The 26,883-nt window shown below is 40.3% G+C and overlaps 1 protein-coding gene across 6 annotated transcripts in view; it reads left to right on the forward strand.

The window, feature by feature from the left end:
* Nucleotides 1–26,883, forward strand: part of ARHGAP26 (Rho GTPase activating protein 26) — a 448,623-nt gene that overhangs the window by 225,896 nt on the left and 195,844 nt on the right. For all 6 annotated transcript variants that reach the window (XM_059174922.1, XM_059174924.1, XM_059174925.1 and 3 more), the window contains exon 12: nt 4,548–4,584. In XM_059174922.1, the coding sequence (XP_059030905.1) occupies nt 4,548–4,584 (37 nt within the window). The remainder of the gene's footprint in view (nt 1–4,547; nt 4,585–26,883) is intronic.

Below are 26,883 nucleotides of genomic sequence, written 5' to 3' on the forward strand. Positions count from 1 at the left end.
CTCCTTGATCTAAAAATGCATGTCCACTATTAAGTAGAATTCTACAGACAAAGGTTGTCTTACTAGTAAATTCTGAGGAGTGTCACTTAAAATTTCTAAATTTAACCTGTTAATAAGAGTTTGACAAGAATGTAGCACTCTACTAAGAAATCTGTCTGCCACATGGTGCTTGGTAGTGCTGGCCAGTTCTCTGTGTATATGCTCAGAGTTTCAGGGAAGCATGTTTTTTGGGCATCCTGAAGTGTCTCAGGCTGGTTGTGGTTTTCAATTACTGCTATGCTTGTATTAATTGGAAGTTTGTGGAATTACTGTTATGTTTAAATTGGGTGGAAATTTTGTTCTTACATAATGGTTGCATTGTTGCCACTTTAATTACTGCTTAGCTTCTTTTGAGTTCTTTGTTAATTGCCAGGGTTTTGTTTTGTTTTCCCTAGGAAGTGGAACTGAGTGGGGAAGTTGCATGAAGTTGGGGTTGAGCACAGCTAGTCTAGAGCACTCTGCCACTTGTTAGCTTTGTAATCTTTGTAAAGTTATTTAACCTACATAGTGCTGTGAAGTGGAGGCAGTGCTGTTACCCTGTAGGCTTCAGGATGAAATAAAATTATTTATCTCAGTGCTTAGTATGGTGCATGGCACATAATTGGTGAAAAAGTGGTTGAACAAGTGGTTGGTGGTAGGTGGTTACTTTTGTTTCTGACTACTGTTTTTAAAAAGATTGAGAACCCATTCCTTTGTAAGTTGGTTTTGGATGGTTATTTCTTTTCCTTGCTCTTAGTCCCTTACTCAGTTTCAGTTGGTTAAATTGAAATGCTGATGAGCCCAGTGTTACTTACTCCCTCAAACTACATTCCCATCCTTAGCCTTTTATCCCAGAAGGGGATACATGTGAAGAGAATTAATGAGGAAGATAAAAATAATGGTGGTGGAATTTTATCTTTATGGAACTCTAAGTGGGACATGGAATCAGTATTCTCTGCTTGTGTTAAATGTTTTATATCTATTATCTCATTTAATTTTCACAACACCCCTAAGAGGTAGGGAATATTAATGTCCTCCTTTTATAGGTGGTGTGATTAAGGTTTAGAGATGGTAAGTGACGGGAGAAAGTGTATTAATTGAATTAGTCTTCATAGGAGCCATAATTCAGGGACTGTTTAGTGACCTGTGTCCCCTTGAATTAAAACAGGAGAGTTATGTTCTCTCCTTTTAAGACAAAGCTTGCCTGAAAGCTTGCAAACTTGACATAATTCTGCTAATCAATCATAAGACAGAAGCCATGGCCAAAGAGACCATTTATTTCAGGAAGTTGGCCTCACCTCTTTACTTTATTCAGTATTACACTAGTGGGCCACCAAAAGCTTTGTAGAAGAATATTTCCCCTGAAACTAATATAACAAGGTATAATAGTTATACTTGAATAATAATGAAAAGATATCCCCAGGTTTATAAAAATTTTTTTAAATTATAAAATTAAAAAAAAAAAGAAAAAGAAAAATACATTTGCAAGAAAAGAGAGAGAGAAGATATCCCCAGAACAGAATGACCATTTTTCAAGGTGAATTAGAGAGAGAGAGAGAAGATATCCCCAGAACAGAATGACTATTTTTCAAGGTGAATTGCATACTCTCAGCTTCTGCCAGTATGGGAGCTATTTATGAACTTATAGACTTCTGGTTTTGCTTGGTAGTAATGCACATTTGCTACTGCTTGGAAAAGTAAAAGAGTATTGTAACCTCCCTGTAGAGGCAAGATAGAATAGGAAGCCTCTCACTTGCTCTCTGTCCTTGGACAAACTGTATAACCTCTCTAGACCTCAGGTTTCACATCTGCAAAATGGGAACAGTCCTGGTACTTATGCCATAAGGTGGTTAAAAAGATTCAATGATGTGTGTAGTACTTGGTAAGTTAAACAAAGTGCTGCCATCATTTAGTGCTGCCATCTGGCCTGTGTGGTGGTGAGGCTTCTCCCGCACCCTGGGCCTTCCTTACTGGGCCATGTAGTCACACAGTTCTGACGGGCATGGTTTGTTAGGTTTATTTTAACCCCCCCCCCAAAAAAAAAAACACCTCATTGTCTTTGACTCATAAACTAGCAGAGATGAATGGCCTGGCCTCAGAGTATTGGGCAGCACATGCTTCTGACACCTTTGGCTCATTGATCACACCTGTCTGATTTGGGGAATGCTTGCTTGGGTGTTGCACACACGGGCTTTCCTGAGACCCAGGAAACTTTGAAGGGAAGTACTTTGGTGCAATTCTCCTCCTAATAAAGGAGAGCTAAAAGTCTTGCATTTTGTTCTTCTTTCTGGATTTGCCATTTATAAACAGGAGTAAGTTTCTCTCAGAATGTTTAAATTTAATGGACAGAATGAATTAGTCAGGATGCTGCAAAATAAAAGTACTTGACAAGGTAGCGTTTCTTCCCTTGCACTTGGCTTACCTGGCTTTCCAAGGTTAGTGGAATAGTTTGCTGGTCCTAGCTTTTATGAGGCTGCCTATTTCACTCACAGGTCACAACATCCTGCAGGATTGCATTGCTGCCCCTCTGCCCCTCCTCATCTCCCTCGCCTCTCTACTATGCACTGATTGCCGATTGCACCAGTCTTCTCCCCTCCAAAAGGCTGTGTGCCTGGATCACAGTCTTTTGACTCCTCATCTCTAGAACTTTTAAGCATAAAAACTGATGCCTTTGCCTCAAGTACAGAAACCCTTTTCTTTAATCCTCATCCTCCTGACTTTCAAATAGTGGCTGTGCCTCTTTAGTCTTCTTTAGGAAATCAGTAATAATGAAATGGAGTGATTTGTCTTAGAGTTTGATCATTTGAAACCTTCTTGGCCAATTCCTTTAATTTACAGATGAGGCAGTAGAGGCCCAGACAGGGTGAGAACCTTACCCAGTGACAGAAGTCAACTGAAGGGCCAGGTTGGAAATCTCCTGACCAGCCATTTCCACACACACTTGCTAGCAGGTAGAAATCTCTTTTAGGGTTTCTTTTAGGGTTTCATGCTCGGCTCACTGCCTCTAGAGGTTAAATAAGTGGTTCTTGGCCAAGAGTAGCCATCAGAATCATTTGGAATAGTAGGTAGGTAGGTAGGTAGGTAGGTGGATAGATAGATGATAGATAGATGGATATGTACATATGTACATACAAACATACTTATGATGGCCAGATTTACCCTATGCCTTTTCGTATATAAAGAATTAAAATCACCAAAGAGAGATTTGGAAAACTATGTTTACCCCCCTTAAAAAAGAGGGTTTATCTTACTTACTAATGTCACCACATCAGGGATTGGTAAAATGCCTTATAGACCAAATGCAGCACATCACCCTCTTTTTGTATAACCTGTGAGCTAAATGTGACATTTATAGATGAACATTTGCATTTGATTTGATAGGAAATACTAACTTTGAACCCTAATTAAGTCAAATGTTATCCTCCTTCTGTAAAACCAACAAACAAATAAAACCCAATTCTTTTGATTGGTGGATCTACATTTCAAAAATTATACTCCTTGGAGGAGAGATTCCACGGGATTCTGATGGCCGCTCTTGGTTGAGAACCACTTACTTAACCTCTAGAGGAAATGAATCAAGCATCTCTGAAAAGAGACCCTTGGAACTCTAAAAGGGATTCTAACCTGTGATGAATATTATACCTATATTATACCTATATATTACCTATATTTCAATTTCAAAAAATTGCTATGTTTTAAATTTTATCAACCAAAAATTTGTGGAAATTCACTTTTTCTCTTGTTAAACAAGCATCTGCATAATATTGCTTTTGTTTCTTGGCCCACAAAATCTAAAATATTTTCTATCTGGCTCTTCATAGGAGAAGCTTGCTGATTCTTGCAGTATGTCATTACGTGTTTTACATTGGGGTATTTTCTCTTTTTCTCTATTAGACCACTTTTCCCTTTTATGATTTCTATAAATAATTTAAGGGTTTTACTTTGTAAAAGTAACATATTTTCCTTACAACTTTCAAATTTAAAAACCATATAAAGCAGAATGTGAATGATTCCATTTCCCAGTGTTAACACTTAACAGTTTATAATGTATCTTTGTCCTGACTTTGCCATTTACTAGCTGTGAGACCTTAGTTAACCTAAGACTCAAATTCTCCATCTGTAATACATTGATGAGTTCCTACTCAATTGAATTGTTGTATAGATAATTTGAGATCATTCATGTGACTTGCTCAACATGTTGCTTGGTGCCCAGTAAAAGCTTAATGACTGTAACTATTTAAAACGTTTCTTCTTTTTAATTTAAATATACACATGAGGTTTTTTATTTAAAATAATATGATCTGTTTTAAAGTTAAGTTGCATAGGTGATTCTGATATTTATATATCGCAATACCCGAAGTAAATACTGGGAAGCAGGTAATTTTAGAGAGGGTTCATGTTTGGAGGCCAGAAATTGCCTTCCATTTTATAGCATAAGTTAGGGAAAGGGGGCAGGTAATGATTTTATTATTTGAACCTGTAGGGAGGTATAAAATTCACACAAGTAAATGTTTATTTCTATTTTCCAGGTCTACAATTCGAACAAAGACAGCCAGAGTGAAGGGAGTAAGTATGTCCCTTAGATGATTTTCTACAGCTGGGGTTGGGATTGAGCTTTAAAAGTTGGTATGCTGGGGAAGAACCACCAGAGGGTACTGTGGGCATGTTGGGTCTGCCCCATTTCCCTGGTGTAGTCAGTTGCTTCCATCCTCAGTTACCATTTCAGAAACTCCAGGATATTTCAATGAGCCTGACTGGCAAGACCGTAGTGACACCTTGCATTTTATAACCTTTCACACTTGACAAAGCATTTTCATGTATATTATCTCAGTTAACCCTAGGTCTTGAGAATGTAGTTCCAGTAACCACTTAAAAGCTACTTGCTTGAGTACTATGCAGCTTCCCAAGAACCTTATCCTACGGGAAAGCCAGAATTGCCTCCTACACAGTCTTGTTCAAGGGACTGGTTAGGCAACAACTATCTTAGTGATTGCTTAGTAACTGTGTGTTCTTTGTTACCTTTTTGAAGAGGAAGGAGTAGAGTTGGTAAAGTCTGTAATAATATTCCTCTTTGATGGGAATGACCCTGGGCAGCCTCTGTAGAATATACAGCACATTTCCCCTGCTGCTGGCTCTGAGCACTCTGGTTAATCATAATTTCCAAGAACATTTATAACCTTGTAAAGACTATGGGATTAAAATGAAAAGGCCCTGCTAGTGTTAGGGATGTTGATGTCCTTGGTGCCTAGGAGTATGAACCAGTTCCTTCCAGGTTGCTAGCAAGAGTGCGAAGGAAATCCTGTCCCCTTGCCTCAGATTTGCTTCGTAAAATCCACTGGGAGAAACATTCAAAGAGCCCTCCTGTGAATTCCAGTGATGTCAAAAAAAATCAGTAAAGCACTATTTCTCCATATGGACAAAAGGATGAAGTATTTTTGCGTGTGTTAAATTCATTAAAGGACAGAGATTTTCCTTTCATTCTTTCCAAAATACAGATTTTGACCAGGAGTTTTATATAAAATATTAGGTAATTTGGAGTGGTTGGTATTGGTAGGTTAAGAGGCCTTTAGAAGAGGGAAAATATTTTTTCTTTTTTTTCCTTCAAGAATTGAATAAGGGAAATTTTTTCAGGGAAACAAGTGCTTCTCCCTGCCTCTGTATCCCCTGGTGGGATTGTTTCAATATATCTGAAATCAATTATGGCTAACGTATTCTAAGATAACAGTAGCAAAAACCACAGTAATAAAAATGAAGGAATATGGAAGGCTGTTGAGTAACTTTCAGTAAGGTAAGAAGAGCTGAAGAGCCAGGCTTGAAAGCGCACCAGCTCTGGAGCCCAGGAACCAATAAGAAAGGGTCTTCTGAATAATATCTGCAGGATGACTAAGCCCTAAACTGTTTTTTAGTACCTGCCTCACTCTTCTGAAGATTCAGATTCCTAGAAAGATAACAACAGGTTGGTCTAGCTTAGGCTGATGCAGGGGAAAACAAAACTGTTACTGACAGTTTTAAGAGTATTGTATAAAATGGGAGCAAGGTAGTTTTCCACTGGGAAATCAGGGAAACCACCAGAACAAGAGAGGATAGATGGTCAAGCAGACTTAAATAACATGCCCATGTAATGCCCCAGCCTGGGACACACTATTCTATAATGAATGACCCCAGAACTCTGAGGCATGGGATACGTAAGAGTGACTACCAACCAGAAGTTTGCTTGTGACTTTTTTTTTTTTTTAAAGATTTATTTATTTGACAGAGAGAAATCACAAGTAGACAGAGAGGCAGCCAGAGAGAGAGAGAGGGAAGCAGGCTCCCTGCTAAGCAGAGAGCCCGATGCGGGACTCGATCCCAGGAGCCTGAGATCATGACCTGAGCTGAAGGCAGCGGCTTAATCCACTGAGCCACCTAGGCGCCCCTGCTTGTGACTTTTGATAAACCTTCTCCTCTCTGCTTGAGATCAGTGCCAATAGATTTGAAAAATGACCCTGATTCTCTGGGTGTGCATGCCATCTGGTTATACCGTTCTGTAGGGCCTTTGGGGAATATGTATTGGAAGCTAGTATCCTTTGAACCAGTGATTTATCCTAAAGAAGTAGACCAAAGTACAAAAATGTTTGTGCAACAAGGAGGTGAACTGGAGCATTGGTAATAATAACGAAGAGAGACAATTAGATGTGCAATAGGAAGTTGATTAAATATATCAAGATGTGGGGCGCCTGGTGGCTCAGTCAGTTAGTGCCTAACTCTTGGTTTTGGCTCAGGTCATGATGTCAGGGTGGAGCCTCGTGTTGGTCTCTGTGCTCATTGTAGTCTGTTTGAGATTCTCCCTCTCCTTCTGCTTCTTCACATTCCCTTTCTCCCCCCCTCTCTCAAGTAAATAAATAAACTCTTAAAAAAAATCAAGATATTGTGTAGTCTTTAAAAAGAACAAGGGCAATCTAGGTGTATTTGTGGAAATGGTGCCCTCGGTATCTTATTTTTTTGTTGTTGTTTTGTTTTAATTTGACAGAGCACACAAGCAGAGGGAGAAGAGAGGCAGGGGCCTGATGTGGGGCTCGAACATAGGATGCTGGGATCATGACCTAAGCCAAAGGCAGACACTTAACTGACTGAGCCACCCAGGCACTCCACACAGTATATCGTTAATTGAGGTTTAAAAAATCACGTTACAGAGCAATGTTCTTAGTAAGATATTTGAATTCTCTAGATATATTGATAGAAAAAAGTCTGGAAAGACCTTGATCATGAAACAGAGTGGATAGAGTATAGATTATTGGGAGAGGCTGACCTTCTGTTTTAAATACTTCTCCATGCTTTGCATTGTCTACAGTGATTATATATTTTAAAATCATAGCTGTTTATCCACCACTTACTATGTTTACGAATGTTTTATGCATATGAGCTTAAAACACTTGAAACACTGTGAGATAGGCACTTTCGACCTACTTTGTATATTAGGAAATTGAGGTTAGTAAACTCAGGCAGCACAATGTAATCTGAATTCTGTCTAACACTAGAGGTTCTACTGTTAACCACAGAGATACTCTACCTCCCAAAGAAAAGAGCAACACAAAAAGTTCCATTTTGGAGACTACAGACCCATGCAACAGTTTGCTTTTGGCATACCATTATTCACAGAGCCCAGAGAACTGGCTGCCTGGAGTGTCTAATGATTTTTCAATTGTAAAAATTTTTCAATTTTTCAATTTTTCAGTGACCCTTTCATTTAGCAAGCTGGAGAGCAAAACGATAGATTAAAACATATTGGCCATTTTTGCAGGAGTGGTTTGGATAGAAACAATTTTTTAAAGTATTATTCCGAAAGTTGTTCTGTTTTTCAAGCTGGCAAAACCAGAGCAGTGTTCTGGATTGATACTTTATCACCTCCTCTGGCATTGGGACCCCATTTTCCTATCATATGATGCCTTAGCTCCCTCTCTCTTCCGACATAGTTGAACTTCCCGTGTCTATGGATCAAAATAATTTTTCATTTTCCTTCCACACCCGCCCATGGGCTCAGCTGCCACCACAGGTGGCACTGTTGTCCAGGGTCTGATTGTTCTGCAACCTGATGTTTATACCACCATTGAAACTGTTTTTGAGGGAAGTCAGTCTGACAGGATTTTCAGAGTGTGGCATTGCTCTTTTTGCCTTGAATATCCAAATTCTAAATGTGTAGCCTTTTCCTTTCTAGAAAATGTTTTCATGGGCATTTGAATACCACTATTCTATCCCAGAGTCAGAGTGTTTTGAAGGGCCAGGTAGGAAAAGGAAATTCCTTTGGGGAAACTTCTGAATTTGTTGCTTTGATATTGAAGTTCCTCTCAGGGCATACAGTGCCTGTGGGGTATCAGACAGGTCCATAAATAATGCCTGTCAGCTGCTGGTATTTTCCGAATGGCCCAGTTGTCAGGGAGAGGATGGCAGCCAATAAACAAACACAAATTTCTTTGCAGAGCCTTTTTCCTGTCTTCTTCTCTAGTCTCTGTTTGAATCTCATGTGTAGAGGGATTGCAGGAATCATACTACACAGTTTGCGGCATGGGATCATCACAGGCCCCTTGCTTCATATTTATTGATTCATTCATTTCTTTATTTGTTTGCTTTTAATTCTTTTCACAGCTCCTGTTTCCTTCCTTCAATATAGACCACCACTCTAATGTATACATTAAGTGTATTTTTGAGCAATATTATATCTTTTATCTACCATGAGGGTATGTCATGTTCTCTTTCTTTGCTGCCTCAGCCTTGTATTAGGAGCCATCCCTATTCCTCTGTCTGCTTCTAGACCGTGGCTTCTGTCTGCAGCACCCTCTGTGGTGTATCACACTTTGTATCTGTTTTTACACAGCTGCACACTGTATCTCCTTAGGACTTCAGCTCCTCATGAGCACTAACAGCACCATAGTGAACAACTTTGTATAGCTTGTACATCTCCCTGTGTGAGAATTTCTTTGGGATATATATACCCTTGAGGAGAATTGTTGGCTGATCCAAGGGTGTGAATATACTTAGTTTGGGGGGGTAATTCTCTGGAGTGGTCTGTCAGCAGTCCCATCAGCCCTACATGAGGATTTCTTCATTTCTACCAACTTATTTGGCTTTCGAATTTTTTGTCAATCATATAAATATGATAGCGCATATTGTTTTGATTTGCATCTGTCTGATAATTGGGATGTTTCATATGCCTTTTGACTGGGTTTCTCCTTCTTTGGATTAACTGTTCATGTCCTTTGCTCAAGTTCTCTTTCATTTGCCACTTTTTTCTTATTGATTTGTGAAGTTTCTTCTATATTTTAAAGAACCATCACTTGTTAGCTGTAGACATTTTAAATACATTTGTCATCTCTTAATATTATTTGTGATTTTCTTACTTGAATGTAAAGCCCTCTTATATATTGAAGTACCCTTTTTTTTTTTTTAAATTTTCACCTTCTGGTTTATGATTTTCAAGTTGTGTTTTTAAAAAGGCCTTTCTAACCCATATTACAAAGATGTGCACCTACCTTTTGTTTCATTAGCTTCATGATTCTGTCTTCTATGTTGAGGATTTTAATCCCACTCATACCTACCATCTTATGTGGTGTTTCCTGAAGATCCAGTTTTACTGTTATCCACATGAAGAATCAGCTTTCCGACAAATGTCGGTCTTCTGCTTTTGACTTACAGTGCCAGCTTTACTGTATATTAGGTTTGTATATCTGAGCTCTTTCTCTGGGTTCTTTAAGTTCTTGGTCTGTTTGTTCTAGTAGTAATACCTCTCTGCTTTTCATATAATATCTTTGTGGAAAGTCCTCCATGTCTGCTACTCTAATTTTTAAGGTTTGGCTTAGCTGCTTGTGGACCTCTATCCTTGGGTAAATTCTAACATAAATTTTATAAGTTTCTCAAAAACTTAAAACTTTCCTTTAGATTTGCATTGGATTGTATAGGTTAATTCATAGAAAACTGACATTCTTATAATACTAAGTCATCTCCAAAAGTTTGGAATGTCTTTCCTTTTATTCAGATTGCCTGTGTCCTGTATCAGAGTTTTGGTTTTCTACATAGAGGTCTTGGGTATTCTTAATTAAGTTAATCCCTAAATGTTAAATTCAAAAACCAATCTGCTATTTATGCCAGTTCTATGGGTCTCTTACTGGGAATCCTGTTGCCATCAAGGGACTTGCCCTGGGTTTATTCATGGAATGTCCATAGTATACATCAGTGATACTGAGTTTTCTCTAGCTGTCCAAATTCTTGCCTGCTAGAGAAAGGAAGGGAGAAGATGCGAATAAGAATATTAGAGAAGAAGGAAGTATGGTGTGCTGTTCCTAAGCTGCTTTGCTGATTACACCCCAGTGCTAATAACCTAGACCGCTGATAGCTGTCATGGGTTTGCCCCCTTTCTCATTATGAAGAACAGGACTCTGCGCTGGGCAAGAATCCCTGCTCCCACCCAGCTCTCTGCAGCCCTGTAAGCCACCTTAGTGCATTATCTCCTCATGCTTTAGTGCGTATCTTCTTAGTCTCCAGGTCCTATTGCTTGCCCTGCCTTTGACTGCAGCTGTGAGATTTCCTCTCCAAAGGCTCTGTGAGAATGGGTTTATTCTCCTTTGAAATGAACTCCAGTAGGACTCAGAAGGTGAAACAAAGAAGTGGCCTCTTCTCTGCCAAGGCTGCTGTTGTCCTGTAGTCCCACCTGAGGGATGGTTAGAGAGATGAGAACTTGTCAGAGAGGAAACTCTAGTCCACTGTAAGAGAGTGAGGGAAGGGCAGGCTTTTCTAGAGTGAGTTGATCTCTTCCAAGTTAGAAGTCTTTAAATAATAAATGTCACTACCTACTTAGCTCCAAAAAGATTAGCCTGTTTACAGAAATGCTGCCTTCCCACTGCTTCTCCAGCTGTTTGAAGGCTGAAGGCTGACAGACTGAGCCAGACCCTGAGCTCAGTCTCCTAATCTCAACTCCATAGCTAGCCACTTCACTTAAGTGAATAGTCACTCAAATTCTATAGGTTAATCGGATTATTTCAAAGGTATATGGCCAGATTGCCCAGACGTGCCTTCTTGTGCAGTTCACACTCAGGTCAATATGGACCATCTGGCTTTTCAAGAGGACCTTGCAGTTGATGACGGTGCTTCCTGCTCTTGTTCGATGTGTTCCTGTGTGCTCCTATCTGAACTCTTCACTGGTTTCCCAGCAGGAGTCCTGCCTTCCTGTAGCTCCACATTCAAATAATACCTCTGAAAGTTCTTAAGTACCCATGATGCAGGGCAGTGTGACTGCAGAGAAGGAAAGACTCCTACAAGTAGAACACATGCCTCTACCTTTAAGGAATATATGGTCTGCTTTTGAGGTTCAGACCACGTGGAGTTGATGGCCAGATGGCCCGTCACGTGTGTGGGTGCGTGTCATCGCCATGCTGTCTGCACATGTACCTGATGTGCAGACAGAATGCCTAGAGCCCGTTGGTTAAAGAGTGATCTCAGAATGGGCTTCCACGTAGGCTAGCAAGAGTTAAAAAAAAAATGGGAACGCCCTTCCCTCTTCCCCCAGAAGAAGGAAACACAGCACTTCCTCTGCTTCCAGATGTCAATCCCTTCTTTCCTTCCAGTTTGTTTTTAATCTGGTACTTTTACAGGAATCTTTCGTGTTTGTATAATGCTCAAGAGCTCACTCAGGTTGTTGTTTATACCGGGACATGGTGGGGAACACTGAATCCCCTAAGCAGCTTGAAAAATAGGTATTTTTGCTTATTATAAAAATAATATGAATTCATTATAGGATATGAAGGAAATATAGCAGTAGTTTTCAGAAATTTAATATAAATAATTTCTAATGCCACCCTAGAGATAATTCTTTCTTGTTTTTTTTTTCTTGGTGTTTTATATGGATTTTGTTAATGCCAATATGTATTTTGGTTCCCTTGGCATTATACTGAATATACTTTCTTTAACCTGCCTTAAATAATTCTCAAGCATTTTTCCATGTCATGAAAATTGTTTATAAATGCCATTTGCAATAGTTGTTTAATACTTTGTCATAGGATTATATCCAAATTTGTTGAACGATTTCCTGTCATTGGACTTGGATGTCCTCTGCAGATTTTTGCTGTTATGAGTAGCATCAGCCTGAGCATGCGTCTACCTCAGTCTTTGCACATACCTCAGATAATTCTCTGTGAGTAGGTCCCGCCTCATGGACTGGAAAGAGCTGTTTCGGTGGAGGATACCATGTGAGTGGTGGGGGTTAGCATGCTGCCACACTGGCTATGGAACATGTCCGTGCTGGGTCTCTCTAAGCTTGCATTGCCTCTTCTGTAACATGGGTGATAAATAACCACACCTGTCTCATGAAGTTGCTAAGATGATTGAAGTTTAGCAAAGTGTCTGGCATATTATTTAATAAATGCCTCATTACTGTTGGCTCTTATCCTTTTCATTATTTGGTCATGCCTATTAGTCTGTCATATAAGAAGGGGGAAGCTCACTGGATGGGCAGAAGTGTTCCTGAGGGGAGCAGGAAGGAGAACGAAGGGTGACAGCTAACATCCCTGCTGTTTTCAGGCTAGTGCCCTATGAGTGTGAGTTCATTAAATCCTCATGACTGTATTTCTCAAAATGGGGTACACATACTGCTAGTGGTATCTCAGATAATTTTAGATAGTTCCAGACACACATTTTAAATTACTGTTTAGATTTATATATTTATTTTCATGTGCATTAGGGGAAAAAACACAGGAACATGTAAGCCCCTGGTTTCTTGAATGTTATTGTTTAGCATAGGATCTGCCTTTTCAGTAAAGAGCCAGAGAGTAAATATATTTAGTTTTGCAGTATTATTTAACACTTGATATTGTAGCGTGAAATCAGCCATAGACAATATGAAAACAAATGCATGTTTGCTAATAGAACTTTATTTACAGATCAGGCAATGGCAAATCTGGCCCACAGATTCTATGGCTTTGTCAGTTCTTAGACTGCCTTTTTTTTTTTTTTTTTAAATATTGTACTTATTTACTTGAGAAAGAGACTGAGAACACAAGTGGAAATGGAAGTCTTTCCTCTGTTTTGCCATTTTGCCATCCTGTCGTTATGTGGTCAACCCATTGGAACTGGGAGGCCTTTCATCATCATCATCAAACACCTAACCTCCTCAGCTCTTCGCTTTTGAAGGGCCATCCCACATTGCTTCTCAGTGAGCTTCTTCATTAGAACTGTCCGTGGCTCCTCACATGCTCTGCGTCACGCAGAGAGATGGTTACTGTGTGTCATTGATTCCGCAGCTTTCCAGGCACAGAACTGTAACATGGCCCACTGCCCTTCTGCAGGCATTGGACAACACAACCAAAGCTGCTTGGTTCCTGTTACACACATCCGCCCTTCTTAGGTCATCATTCAGTCACATTCCCTGATTGTGCTGTATCCAGGCTTTTCTTGTTCCATAAAGACAAGATTGAGGACCAGGAGAAGAGCTAGGAAGGCACCATTACCTTGCTTGTTGTCTGGCCTCTGATTTATATATTCCCTTCATCTCTGGGCCTCAGCTTCTCTTGATCTATAAAATAGAAAAAGAGATTTAGTCTTAAAGATAGTGGGGAAAGGTTTCATGGGATCATATGGGTCATTGTTTTGGAAAGGTTTTAAAGCCTACAGACATTACTAAAAGTCCAACATTCTATGAAGGCAGCAGAGGACAGAAAGGAGGATTTTCTTTTTCTTGTGCTTCTAGTCACCTTAGGCCTTTTGCTATTAGAACACCCACAGTTGAGAGGCAGGAGAAGGCAGCCACTGGTAACCAGAATCCCTGCGGGATCAGAGCCATCCAGTAGCTGCCAGGTCTCCACTGGTCAGTGGCTTATAAATAGAACATTTCCCTTTTTAAACCCGAAAAGGATGGGCAGCATTAATGGGCATGGTGGCCTGACCTCCTGAGTGCTGGCCCACGAGGCAGTCAGCTGAGTACACCTTCCCCTCCAGCTTTCCATCCACACCTTCCAGGCCAGGCCTGATAGGAAACAGGTGCTGGATCTCTCCCTTGTCTGAATTTCCTTTCAGATCCCCACCCCAACTCCTCTGGGCCCTTTTGCTATCTCCTTTCCCCTCCCTCTTGTGCTGTGGCAGGTTTCTTGAGCTACCACTTTTATCTTCTGAGCCAGGAGCAGGCAAGATGGTATAATTCTAGCTCATGCTGATTTTCTGCACCTCACTTTGCCTTATGACTTGTGTGTGCAACACAGTGGATGTGGCCTGCATGGACAGTTGTGCTGTAATGCCCTTGAGAATAACCCTGGCTGAGGGGTTGGGGCCTAGCAAGAGAGAAAGGGGAAAGGACAGCTTCTTTTCTCAGAGATTTTATTATATGGGATCTCAGCCATTTTGTTTGGTGAGGCCCCAATCCCTCAAGGACATGACTGGCAAAGGCACTCCTCCAGCTAGCCTAGACATTCAGAAGCCTTTCTGTTTGTCCTAAATGACACTTAACAAACCATCCTCTCTCCCAGCCAACTTTAAAATGACAGATGCAGCCATTGCGTGACTTTGCTGTGGCCTAATACCCCTCTTTCTCTTAGAAATGTAGGCTCTGTACCAATAGCAAGTCATGGCCTGGGCAGGTGTGAACCACCCCTTGGCATTCTGGTTTGGGCTTCGGCCAAGCAACAGTGAACAGATCCCTGGCTGCATCTTTAAATTCTAAAGTCCAGTGCAAGGGGTTGTTGAAGTAGAGACTGAAAGGTTTTCCTCAAGGGTCTCAATTAATGTTTATTGAACACGTACTTATTACAGGGCAGTGTGCTCAGGGTGTTTTAATATATGTTATGTTGTTGGATCCTTATAAAAACCCTGTGATGTAGGTGGTATTATGGACCCTATTTCCAGATGAGAAAGCTGAATCCTTCTCCTCAGTCCCTACTTGTAGTCTCTCAGGGTTGTTCCTTCCCATCCTGACCAGAGTGTTCCGAGCATGCAAGATTCAGCAGCGGCTATCAAATCCTGTTGCCCGCAGTGGGGATAAGTGTGGAGTAGTGCTTGGGAGAGTGGGCTCTACAGTATTACTACATACATGGTTGGAATCCCAGCCTCACATTTTACTGAGTGTGTGACCTTGGAAAATTAATTCGCCCAGGCCTCAGGAGTTGGTTTGTTTTCTGTTTTGTTTTGTTTTTGTTTTTGCTTATGTTTTTGTTTTTTTGTGAGATCAGTATAGCTTTAGTACTTATGTCATTGATTCATTAGATGGATTAAATGAGATTTGGATGGAAATCCTTAGCTCAGTTGTGCCTGATATTCTAAGCGGTCATTAAACGTTATTATATGCTGTTGTTATTATCAATAATATCATCATTCCCCCCAAACCAGAGGCTATTAATGTAAAAGCATGACCATAGACAGTCTGTGTACAGTTCTCAGAGGGCCTTCACAGACATTGCTTTGCTGATTTTCACAGCACCTGATCTGTGCAGATGAGAAGGGTCAGAGAGATGAAGTATGCCCATCTTCCACTGCCAGCTAGTGGGGATGGCAGCCATGAATGTCAGTGTTAGGCCTCTGATTATGAGTGTCTTTCCCTCCCTTGTCCCTTGCTGCCTCCATTTGTTTTGACCGAAAAGTACCCAAACCATTCCTAGGGCAGATCAAAGTGAGAAAGGCAGGAAAAGGATCTATGTGGGCAGAAGAAATTGGCTCTCTACTGAAACACGTCCTCTTTCAAAAAGCTGGTGACGATCTCTTTTGGTTGAGAAATCAGTGCACAGCCACTCATGCCTCACGACAGATAGGAATTGAGGCCTGTGGACTGTAATTCCTTCTCCGGATGTGTGGACACCTGTGTAGCTGGTTGGCATTACCACGCAGTGCATTAGGCATTGCTCTTTCATTGCTGTCCTGATTGGGGATTTTAAGGTGGACTGGGAGACTGCAGTTGTCAGAACCCACAAGGAGATAGTTCACTGCAAGCCCATCTGCCACTCTCAGCCTGTACTGTATCAGCCTGGACACTGCCACTTTGGCTGCGGTGTCTTGCTAAGAACTGGAGCACTCTTTACAGGTATCTTAGAGCCTCTCTTGACTCAGCTGAGAGCTGGTAGGTTTATTCCAGGCCAGGCAGGGATTTCATCTCTTTCCTACTACCTAGTTTACTTTATCTGTGGTCTTCTTGGCTTATTTTTTTCTGTGTGTTCCCAGAAACCATGAAAAAGAAGATAGTTGCCTTTGTATCTGGTAGGCTAGGGGAAAAAAGGTTCCGATGGGCAGTATTAATGCTTAGAGGTCAGGAGATGAATGATATCCTGGTCAGTGCTATTCATCTTGTGCTTCCTACCACAGCGCCCCTGAACTCTAAAAGGTACCAGTGTGTTCAGCCAGCTGCTAGCATTTGAGGCTCCTGGAGTGTGGGGACTTCTTTACCTATTGGTTTCTGGTGTCTTAGCAGGTGAAAATGCAGATTGTATTTGTTGCTTCATACGGGAAATATTTATATATTATTGCTACAATAATGAACAGGGCAGATAAAGTCCCTGTTCTCATGGAGTTATACTAGTGAGAGAAACTGACAGACAGCAAGTAAACAAAAGTATACTTTCAGGTATACTTGAGGAGAGGGACTAGGAGGAAATAAGAGCAAAGGGATAGGGAATAATGAGGCAAGGGGGAACCGTTCTAGAAACCTGAAACAGGGAGGCTTCTCTGAAGAGGTTCCATTTGAGCAGAAACCTGAACAAACAGAGGAAGTGAGGCATGTCAGGAACTGGCAGAGGAACCCTTGAAGTGGAGGGAATAAGCCAGCTGTGTTCAAGGAATATTGGGAAAGGCTATGGTGACTGGATTAGAGGAGGCCAGAGCAGGAGTGGTTAGGTAGGCTGGTACTAGACCATGTGAGGCCATGGTCAGGAGGTAAGCTTGTGTTCTGAGTGTCATGAGAAGTCCCCGGAGAGTTGTGCGCAGGCAAGTGACACATGAGCCAGTGTGTATTTTTAAAAGATGGCTCTGGCTCCTGGTGGAGAATAAACTGTATGGGGCAAAAGGAAAAGCAGTTGGGAGGTTATTGATTAGAGCAGTCTGCCTGATGGGGCTTGTTGATGGATTGCAGGGGGAGAGAAGGGAAGGAATCCACGATGACTGTACTGAAGTAGGAATCTTGGTGGTCAAATATGGTACCTTCCCATCTTGTCCTTCCAGCCAGGTTTAGTGTAGTGCCTGGCTGGGGACAAGTTAAGACAATAGTTCTCAAATGTGGTATTTTTCTATCACTGACTTATTGTTTCATTTTGTTTTGTTTTTACATATACATATACCGCCAGTATTACTATTGGCCTACTATTTTTCTTAAATCCATTCACTCTTTTTTTTTTTTTTTTTAAAAGATTTATTTATTTTAGAAAGAGAATTAGCTAGGGGCAAAGGGAGAGAGAGAAGCAGACTCCTCCCTAAGCGCAGAGCCTTACATGGGGCTCCCTCCCAAGACCCTGAGATTATGACTTAGCCAAAATCAAGAGCCAGCTGCTTAACTAAACTGAGCCACTAAGTCACCCCTCAGTTCACTGTTTTTAACTTAAATAAATGCAGCGTGTCATGTGTGATTTTAAAAAAAGGTAAATTTCTGATATTCATTGAAATAAATACATAGCTATTGAAAATATTTGTGAATCCTTTTGAATCATTTCATATACCATGAGAGGCACAAGCAACATTATATATTGAGATGCATAGCACTGATGAATGGCTATTATCAGATAGAAACTGTGATATAGATGTTGATAGCTAATTAAAAGTCAACAATAATTTCTGTTAGTCTTTAGTAACACTAGTTTTAATTGGTTGGCATACAGTGCATTGTTATCCTAAGCATGCTTTTCAAACCTACTGGACTATAATATGTGGGAGGGTGCCCACAATGCGCTTGGCAACAAGCGTGCTCCTCCTTCTCTTGTCCACTAGATTTGAGAGCTCCTCCTGGAGTAGAAAGGGAAAACTCCAGAAAACATGATCCCTAGCACCCCCCCCCCCCCAACACACACATACCCGTCCCTGTCTGACTGGTCATGTGAACTTGAGCTGAAGAGTAGGAGTGGATGAAGAATGAGCTCTGGAGTCAGACTGAGTTACAGTCCTGGTTCTAGCACTCATTAAGGCCAAAGTCTTAAGAGAATTTCCTCAACCTCACCCGAGCAGGAGTTCTTGTCTACATAATAGGGGGGATGACAGATGAGGACATGGTACGTTTAAGTGCTTAGCCCAGAGCAGTGCAGTGCAGTTTGTTCAGCTAGCGTTAGCTCTTGTTGTCATTGTTACCACTTAACATTGTTAGCCTGGCTTTTCTCATGGTAAAGGCTTATCAGATACATTGGGAAAATCAGTTAAGTTACAATATTTTAATATATTCTATAAGCAGTAAGATATTATTGAGCTCATTAGTGTGGAAGCATAGCAAGAAGTTATTAGTAAGAACAGTAACAGTATTTGCCCCATGGGGTTATTATGGGGATAACATGAACTTGGGTATGAAAAATATTTTATCAACCAGAAATTTTGATTCAAATGTTGATAATACCGCTAATGACCATTTTTTTGAAGTACCAAATAAGTCAGTATACATTTCCTTTGACCCTTGAACACCTAGGTGAATTCTCCCCACTCTACAGAAGAGGAAGGTTAAGAGTCTGGGGTGAAACACCTCTCCTATGATCATACTAGTCAGAGGTGGCAGAGACCAGAGTTTAATCCAGGTCTCTCTGGCTTGAAAGTTTATCATTCTCTTTCCAGTACATACCACTTATGTCTGCGTGACTTCAGTTAATATTAAAGTTAGTCCACACTCCCTGAATGTATATGCTGGGGACTAGAGTATAGGACAGAGTAGAATAGGGTATAGGGTCTTGGGGAGCTGAACTAGAATTAAGATCTGACCATTGGTAATCCCCAAAGTAGGGAATTCACACCTGGGTAATTGAAAAGCAATTGGCCAACTTCCCAGTGCCACTGGAAGTTTCCAAAACTACCACCATGAAGACTGTTTCCAAGGGACCACAGCTACGAAGCCCTTGCAACTCTGGGTCTTCACATGATTAGGAGGAAGGACTTGAGCCCCTTGGAGTGTGTGAGCCAATTGGAAAGCTTTTCTCCAGATGGATTTGGTATTTAATTCAATGTGGGTGTTTCTTTTCATGGCTTTTAATGCTGTTGAAATTGATTAAATTCAGAATGAGCGAGGTAGGCCAGACTTTAAAGAGCAAAGCAGTCGGGAAATTGAGTAAATTTCTGAGGTGAGAACATGCCCCTGGAGCTGTCCCTGAAATGGTGGCCTGCTCATAGTAATTCCAGACAGTTTCCTGTATCCATCCACATTAAAAATGGGGAAGTAATTTAATTTACCTCTCATTTCTCTTATTTTTATGCAAATATCCAGCACTTCCAGCAAATTCCATTTGTCCTATAAAAAACTTGAAAGATTTTTTTTTTTCTTAATTTTTTATTTTTTTAAATGAAAGGAAAGTTGAGTTAAGATTCCTGGGGAAAGGGTTTTAGGCTAGGAAAAAAACCTGTTGAATACCACCTTTAAGAAAATGGATAATGTGTTCTAAAGTGTGTTGAGACTAATTCAGGAGATTAGTTCCTCTTTTGGAAAAGGATTTGTCTTCTGAGCTTTGTTAGAATTCCCAGGAAGCATGTATTGGGTAACTTGTGGATGTGTCCCAGAGGGTTGTTTTCACACACTGTATGTCCATCAGTCAACCTGTGGTATGGAAAGGTTCCTTCCATTCAGAATTAGTGATTTGGCTACATATTGCCAAATTCCTTGATGTTTTGAGTACTAAGGACTGGCATAGGGCAAGAGCAGGTCAGTGATTTTTAGTAAAGGGTCTCCTGGACATGCAGAATGAGGTCTGTTGGGTAGCACACAGTTGTAGGGGAGAATGCTCTTATTTTCTACGGCTTTCCTTGACCTCAGGCCTCTCTGATTATGTACTAGACAGTATGACATGGAGAGAACCCCCGCACCTTCTGTTTTCACCAGCCATAGCTTTATGCCACATATAGTTTGGTGATGATAATGCCTTGATGGACAAGCAGAGTATTTCTACAAGTGTTCAGGAAAACCAGAACTTGGTTTTTGTCTTCGATTTATGTTTTGGCTGGCACACCTTTCTTTTTTCCTTTCTTTTTAACTCATTCTTGGGGCTGTCCTATAAGGTGGTAATACCACTTTGTACTGATACAGGAAGAAAGTAGGTATGTCAGGCTATTCATATCTTTATTTAACATTTATGTCTTCTCAAAAGATGAAAAACCTAGGCACCAGAGCTTAAATAACTCATCTACTTATGTAGGGTTTATAACAGTTGGAATTTGAAAGGTCATTTTTACTACATCACATGTTCCTTAGTGACCCTCCCCATCATATTTAGTAGCCAACGTAGTAGACAGTGAAAAGTAGAGATAGAGTATTGAATAAAATAAATGCGCAAAGATATATATGCACCATTGCTTTCATGAATGCAAACGTGGTTTGGTTGGCAGCATCACAGAAATAAATGTAAACTTACAATTATGTTACATACTCTGAAGGAGAAGTTGATAGTGCTATATCCAAATTGCAGTGAGAACATAAACCAGGTGGAGAGATCAGGAGGGCCTTTTTGAGGAATTGACACTTGAGGGGAGACCTGAGGATTTGCAGTTGCTTTGGCCAATGGGCTTCCAAGTGAAATCCACAGCATGTTCAAAGGCTGGAGAGAAAGTATGGTCAGTCGGATGCTTTGAAGGCCCTATGATAGGATGTTTAGGTCTGGAGGGGGTAGTGTGAAAGAGGCAGACTGGGCTAGACCATGCAGGGTTTTGTGAAACCTGTGAAGGGTTCGGGTTATCCTCCCAAGAGCAATTGGTTGCCATTGAGAGATTTTATTTTTATTTTTATTTTTTTAAATTTTTTATTTTTTATAAACATATATTTTTATCCCCAGGGGTACAGGTCTGTGAATCGCCAGGTTTACACACTTCACAGCACTCACCAAAGCACATACCCTCCCCAATGTCCATAACCCCACCCCCCTTCGCCCAACCCCCCTCCCCCCAGCAACCCTCAGTTTGTTTTGTGAGATTAAGAGTCACTTATGGTTTGTCTCCCTCCCAATCCCATCTTGTTTCATTGCATTGAGAGATTTTAAACAGGGAAGGCATGTGATCTGGTTTTGTCCAGATTGGGGGAGGGGGCTGCAATGTAGAGGATAGACTAGAAGGAGCCATGGGATGTATGAAGACGTCAGTTAGGTGATCATCATAACAAGTCCTGGTGACAGATGATGGAGGCCAGGACTGGGATGGTGGTGGTGAAGATGGAGAGAACTAGATGAAATTGAGAGACCTGGTGATAATTTGGATATGAGGGTAAGAAGGGAGAAGTGAAAGGGTTTTATACCATCTACACACCTCATTTTCTTTCAAGGTGGAAAGAGCCAGGGAAAACATCTTAGTTGAGATAGCATTTGGCCATCTGGCCACCAGCCTCCTCTTTTTAGGCAAGAGCATCATTAGATGAACCTTATATAGTATGTTGTTGTTTCAAGCCCTATGCAGTAAAACCTTTTGCTCCTGGATTTAACTTGCCTCCCTGTTCTTAGAGTTTGTACCCTAGGTATAATAGTGCAAACCCCAGTGGTCTGCCAAGCATCCTCTTCCCTCTTCTGTGCTAAGTCCCTCCAAGCTCACTGAGCATCAGCCCAACTCTTGTGTTCTCCACAGAACTTGGAGAAAATAGGTTTGTGTGACCTTCTTCTAAAAGGAGACAAACAAGGCTTCAAAATTGTAATGAAAATTAAGATGGTGGTACATTTCTAACTTGCCAGGTTAACCTGGGTATTTGGTGTGAGCTCTGTTGACAGTCATCATATGAAAGCTGTTTGGGCTGTCTTGTGCAGAATCCTGGGCAGAGTTGAAGTTGAGGCTGAGGATGGAAGAGAAGCCAGTTCAGGCCTTAGCTGCAAGACAGTGGATGACAGGTGTAGGAGCTACTGGTCGTGCACCACCTCATTGCAAGTCAAATTAAGGGAATAATGCAAGTCTAGTAGATATTTAATGAGAGATTATTCCTGGAGATTACAAGGATACAGAAATTGCAAATAAATCCCTGACCTTTTCTGAGCCTTGGCCCAGTAAAAGAGCTGAATCACCTGCTTCAGGGGATTAAGGACAGCCTCGTCCATCTGGCAGGCTGCTCAGACTTTTTTTGTCATTAGCAAACTCTGTTCGGTGGTGATCATGTTCTAAACCTTTTAGTGGGAACTTGCTTTTCAGCAGAGGGATCTCAATTAACTTAGATTATGTACCTGCTGGGCAGAGATCAGAACTAATGATCTCTAGTTATGTATGCACTGTAATCACTATTACATTAGTAGTACTCGGTACATGCTAAATAATAATGCAGTTGTTAATCATTAGTAACCTAATCATGACATCAGTGGGAAGTTCCAGTTGATGAGAATAGAAGTCAGACTTCTTTGTGTGTGTGAGCGTTCATGCTTGTGGGTGGCATAGCCTTAGAGACACAGAGAGAAACAGGGATGTGATAATTGTTCAGTTGCAGCTTAGAGACTTAGAGCAATGATTGTTAAACTCTGTGTCATGAGTTCCTTGTTGGGAACTATTGTTTGATATGAATTCCGTTTCTGAATACTGTGTTATCTGCCTCTAAAACTGTAATAATTACATCAGAATGCAGCTTGAACAACTAGAGGCTGACAGAATTACCTTAAACTCTTTTTGACTTGGTAATATGTAAATGTGTTCTACTTTTGAACATAGACAACTAACATATACCAATACTGTGTTACATGTGTAATGTGTAATGCCCTTATATGTAATATCTGTGTAAGATTTATTTCAAGAAAAGGTTTAAAACAAATGAAAGAACTTAGTAATGTTGGGAAAACCAAAGGAGAATTGCTAAGAGATTTTGGGAGGTGGGGGCAGTTTGCTTTGCTAATTTCTAAAAGAAGTATGCTGAGTGAAATAAGTCAAGCAGAGAGAGTCAATTATCATATGGTTTCACTTATTTGTGGAGCATAAGAAATAGCATGGTGGACATGGGGAGTTAGGAGAAGGGAGTTGGGGGAAATTAGAAGGGGAGATGAAGCATGAGAGACTATGGACTCTGAAAAACAATGTGAGGGGTGTTAAGTGGTGGGGGTGGGTGGGAGGTTGGGGGAACCAGGTGGTGGGTATTAGAGAGGGCACGGATTGCATGGAGCAGTAGGTATGGTACAAAAACAATGAATACTGTTATGCTGAAAATAAATTTTAAAAAAGTTAGAAAAGAAAATGAAAACACTAATTCAATAAGATATATACACTCCTATCTATATGGCAGCATTATTTACAATAACAAAATTGTGGAAGCAAAAAAAACAAAAGAAGTAATGGTAATTAATGAAGGTTAATGGAATTCAGTTTTTTTCTGGATATACGTGGAAGGTTCCATTTCATTCTTTTCCATTAGCTATTACTTACCTAGGAAAGGATCTTGCTTCTTAGAGTCAAACACAGAAAGGTTCAAGAACTCAATTGGACTTGCAGGTCTTTCTCTGACTCTGCCCATCTGCTAGTTATGCTGATGGCTTTATGAGCACGTATCTTTTGGCCATTGGGGTTGTCACTGTCAGCTGCCAGGTTATTTCAACTTTCCAAAACTTTTACCACTGTTTATGAGGTAAAGGGAACAAAATACTTTTTGTCCAAGATAGATATTGATCAATGCATAGTACAAGATCAGGGTGCAAATGTACTCTTAGAGCATCCAAGTTTGGAATCAGTCCTAGTAGTGCCCCAGAGGAAAGTGCAAAATGGTGGTTCTTTTGCTCCTGAACTTTTCTGACTAAATTATGTTGATCACCTCTCAAAAGAAGAACTAGAAAGCTTCAACTGACTATTGAATCACAGTTGTGAATGTTTTGGAAACCTCCTTAAGTACAAAAAATAATTTCCCTCTGACAAATAGTTTCCAGTAGACTCTATTCTGATTACTGTATAAAGGAATGAATATCCTCCCCTGCACATGAAAGGATGCCCAACGTCATTAGTCACTAGGGAAATGCAAATCAAAACCATAGTGAGATACCACTTCACGCCCACTAAAAAAGCTATAATAAAAAAAAGACAATGACAAATATCGGGGAGGATGTGGAGAAATAGGAACCCTTATACATTGCTGGTGAGAACACACAGTGGTGCAGCACTTTGGGAAGCAACTTGACAGTTCCTCAAAAAGTTCAGCATAGAGTTACCATTTATTCCAGCTGTTCCATTTGTAGGTATATACTGAAGTGAACATAGATGTCCACACAAAGATTTGTATACAGATGTTCCTAGCTGCATTTCACAACCAGAAAGTAGAAACAACAATCAATGAATGGATAAATGACAGGTGGTATATCCAGACAGTAGAATATTACTTACTCATAAAAGGGAATGAAATATTGATGCTGCAACATACATGACTCTAGGAAACAGTATACCAAGTGAAAGAAACTAGACACAAAAAACTATGGGAGTATATGATTCTTTTTATATGACTTACCTAAAATGGGCAAGTCTTTAGAGACAGAAAACATGACTTTTTTTAGGAAATGATGGAAGGCAGGGGATAGGGTGTGAATGCTAATGTGTATGAACTTTTATGTGGAAGAAAAGGAAAATGTTATAGAATCAAATAATGGTGTCTGATTCCTAACTTTGTAAGTGTACTACAAACCAATGACTTTTGAGCTTTAAATGGGTGTATGTTAGGGTATATGAATTATATCTCAGTAAAACTCTTATTTTAGGGGTGCCTGCGTGGCTCAGTGGATTAAGCCTCTACCTTAGGCTCAGGTCATGATCTCAGGGTCCTGGAATAGAGCCCCGCATCCAGCTCTCTGCTCAGCGGGGAGCCTGATTCCCCCTCTTTCTTTCTGCCTGCCTCTCTGCCTACTTGTGATATCTCTCTGTCAAATAAATAGATAAAAATCTTAAAAAAAAAAACCCTCTTATTTTAGATAATCTTTACCTAGACTTTAACAGGTGTTTGACCTGTGTATCATAGTTTGTTATTAAATTTGGGAAACATCTATGGCACGAGGTGATTGAGTTTCATTTGGGACAATGATTTCAATCTGACTTGCAGCTTGGAGTCAGAAAGCTCTGTATTACATGATTTGCAGAGTCAATACTTGGTTTATGTTAGAAAAAGCACGAGAGTAAGTTAGTAAACTCCTTATAGCTTTAAGAGAATAAGAGCAGTGGTTTGTATAGCAGGTAGTCTCCAGGAAGAAACATACTGTTTTCCTCATTTCTGGTTCTTTACTGACTATCCTAGAGGTCGAATGTGTTTACATTAAATATCAGTAAGTGGTAAGTATGTATGTAAGAATAAGACTTATTTTGTTTCTTTTGAAAAGAGAATTTTCAATAAATCAGAATTCCTTTTTAGTTTGAGGAATTCAATGATTTTCTTAAGGATTTTTATCTTCATTGAATGTAAGTTCACTCATATGCATAAAGAATTAGAGCAAGGTGCACCCCTGTGTTTACTGAAACATTATTTATGGTAGCCAAATTACGGAAGCAGCCCAAGTGTCCATCGAAAGAGTAATGGGTAAAGAAGATATGGCATATATGTATATGTATATATATATACACACACACACATACATACATAACACAATGGAATATTATATGGCCATAAAAGGAATGAAATCTTGACATTTGCAGCAACATGGATGAAACTAAAGAGTAAAATGCTAAGGCACATAGGTCAGAGAAAGACAAATACCATATGGTTTCACTGATGTAGAATTTAAGAAACAAAGGATAAAAAAAAAGGAAAGACAAACAAAAAAACCCCAGACTCTCAACTATAGGGAACACACTGATGGTCACCAGAGGAGAGGTGGGTGGGATTTGGGGATGGGTGAAAAAGGTGATGGGGATTAAGGAGTGCCCTTGTCATGGTGAGCACTGGCTAATGTGTGGAAATGTTGAACCACTACATTGTACACCTGAAACTAATAACACACTGTATGTTAACTACACCAGAATTAAAATAGAAAACTTAAAAAAAATTTTTTTTGAGAAAGGTTCTGTTTGGATTAGATCAAAGAGTGAGTTCAGGTTCTGTGCAGTTCTTTTATTTTTTACAAGTTTATTTCTTGCCCAGGATGATGACAAATTATTTAAAAACACTTCCCTTCTTTCCTACTTTCTACCATTCTCTTCTCCACTGTGACCCATGAGTTTGTAGAATGCCTTGCCCTGTTGTCCCAGGGTGCTCAAAAAGTGAACCTGTTCTTAATTACCATGCACATCTTTTCACTGGGTAATCAAAGCCTGGAGATGGATCTTGGTGGGTTGCCAGTCTCACTGCCAGGTTAGAAATTGGTTCTGTGCTGTGGAAAATGTTGCTGCTATGTGATCATTAATTTTCTGGGCCACATTAGTGGGGTTTGTAGCCGTTGGAGAACTCTAACTACTTGCTGACTGATAACTCACAGGCTGGCTCTTTTGCCTTATCCTTATTCATCAGATAACTTCTGTGTTCTGGGCTGCTTTTCTTTTCCTCTAGGTCACTTTTCTTTTTACCATTTTCTCCTTCTTTTCTAATCACCTGAGCAGGATTGACTTCTGTCTTTAATTCAGGGTCATATTTAGGGCAGTTAGGTCTTCACAGGCTCAGGAGTGAGTCTCCCACCTATTAGCTCTGCAGCTTTGGCCAAGACATTTAGCTTTGCCAAATCTCAGTTGTTTTATCTGTAATATGGAGCTAATGATAGTATCAGCCTAGAGGATTTGTGAGGATTAACTGAGATAATCTAAGTAAAGCATTTACCTAACATTTATTGTGCCACTTAGTTTATGCTC

This window comes from Mustela lutreola, chromosome 5, assembly GCF_030435805.1.
Source record: "Mustela lutreola isolate mMusLut2 chromosome 5, mMusLut2.pri, whole genome shotgun sequence".
NCBI classification, from domain to species: Eukaryota; Metazoa; Chordata; class Mammalia; order Carnivora; family Mustelidae; genus Mustela; species Mustela lutreola.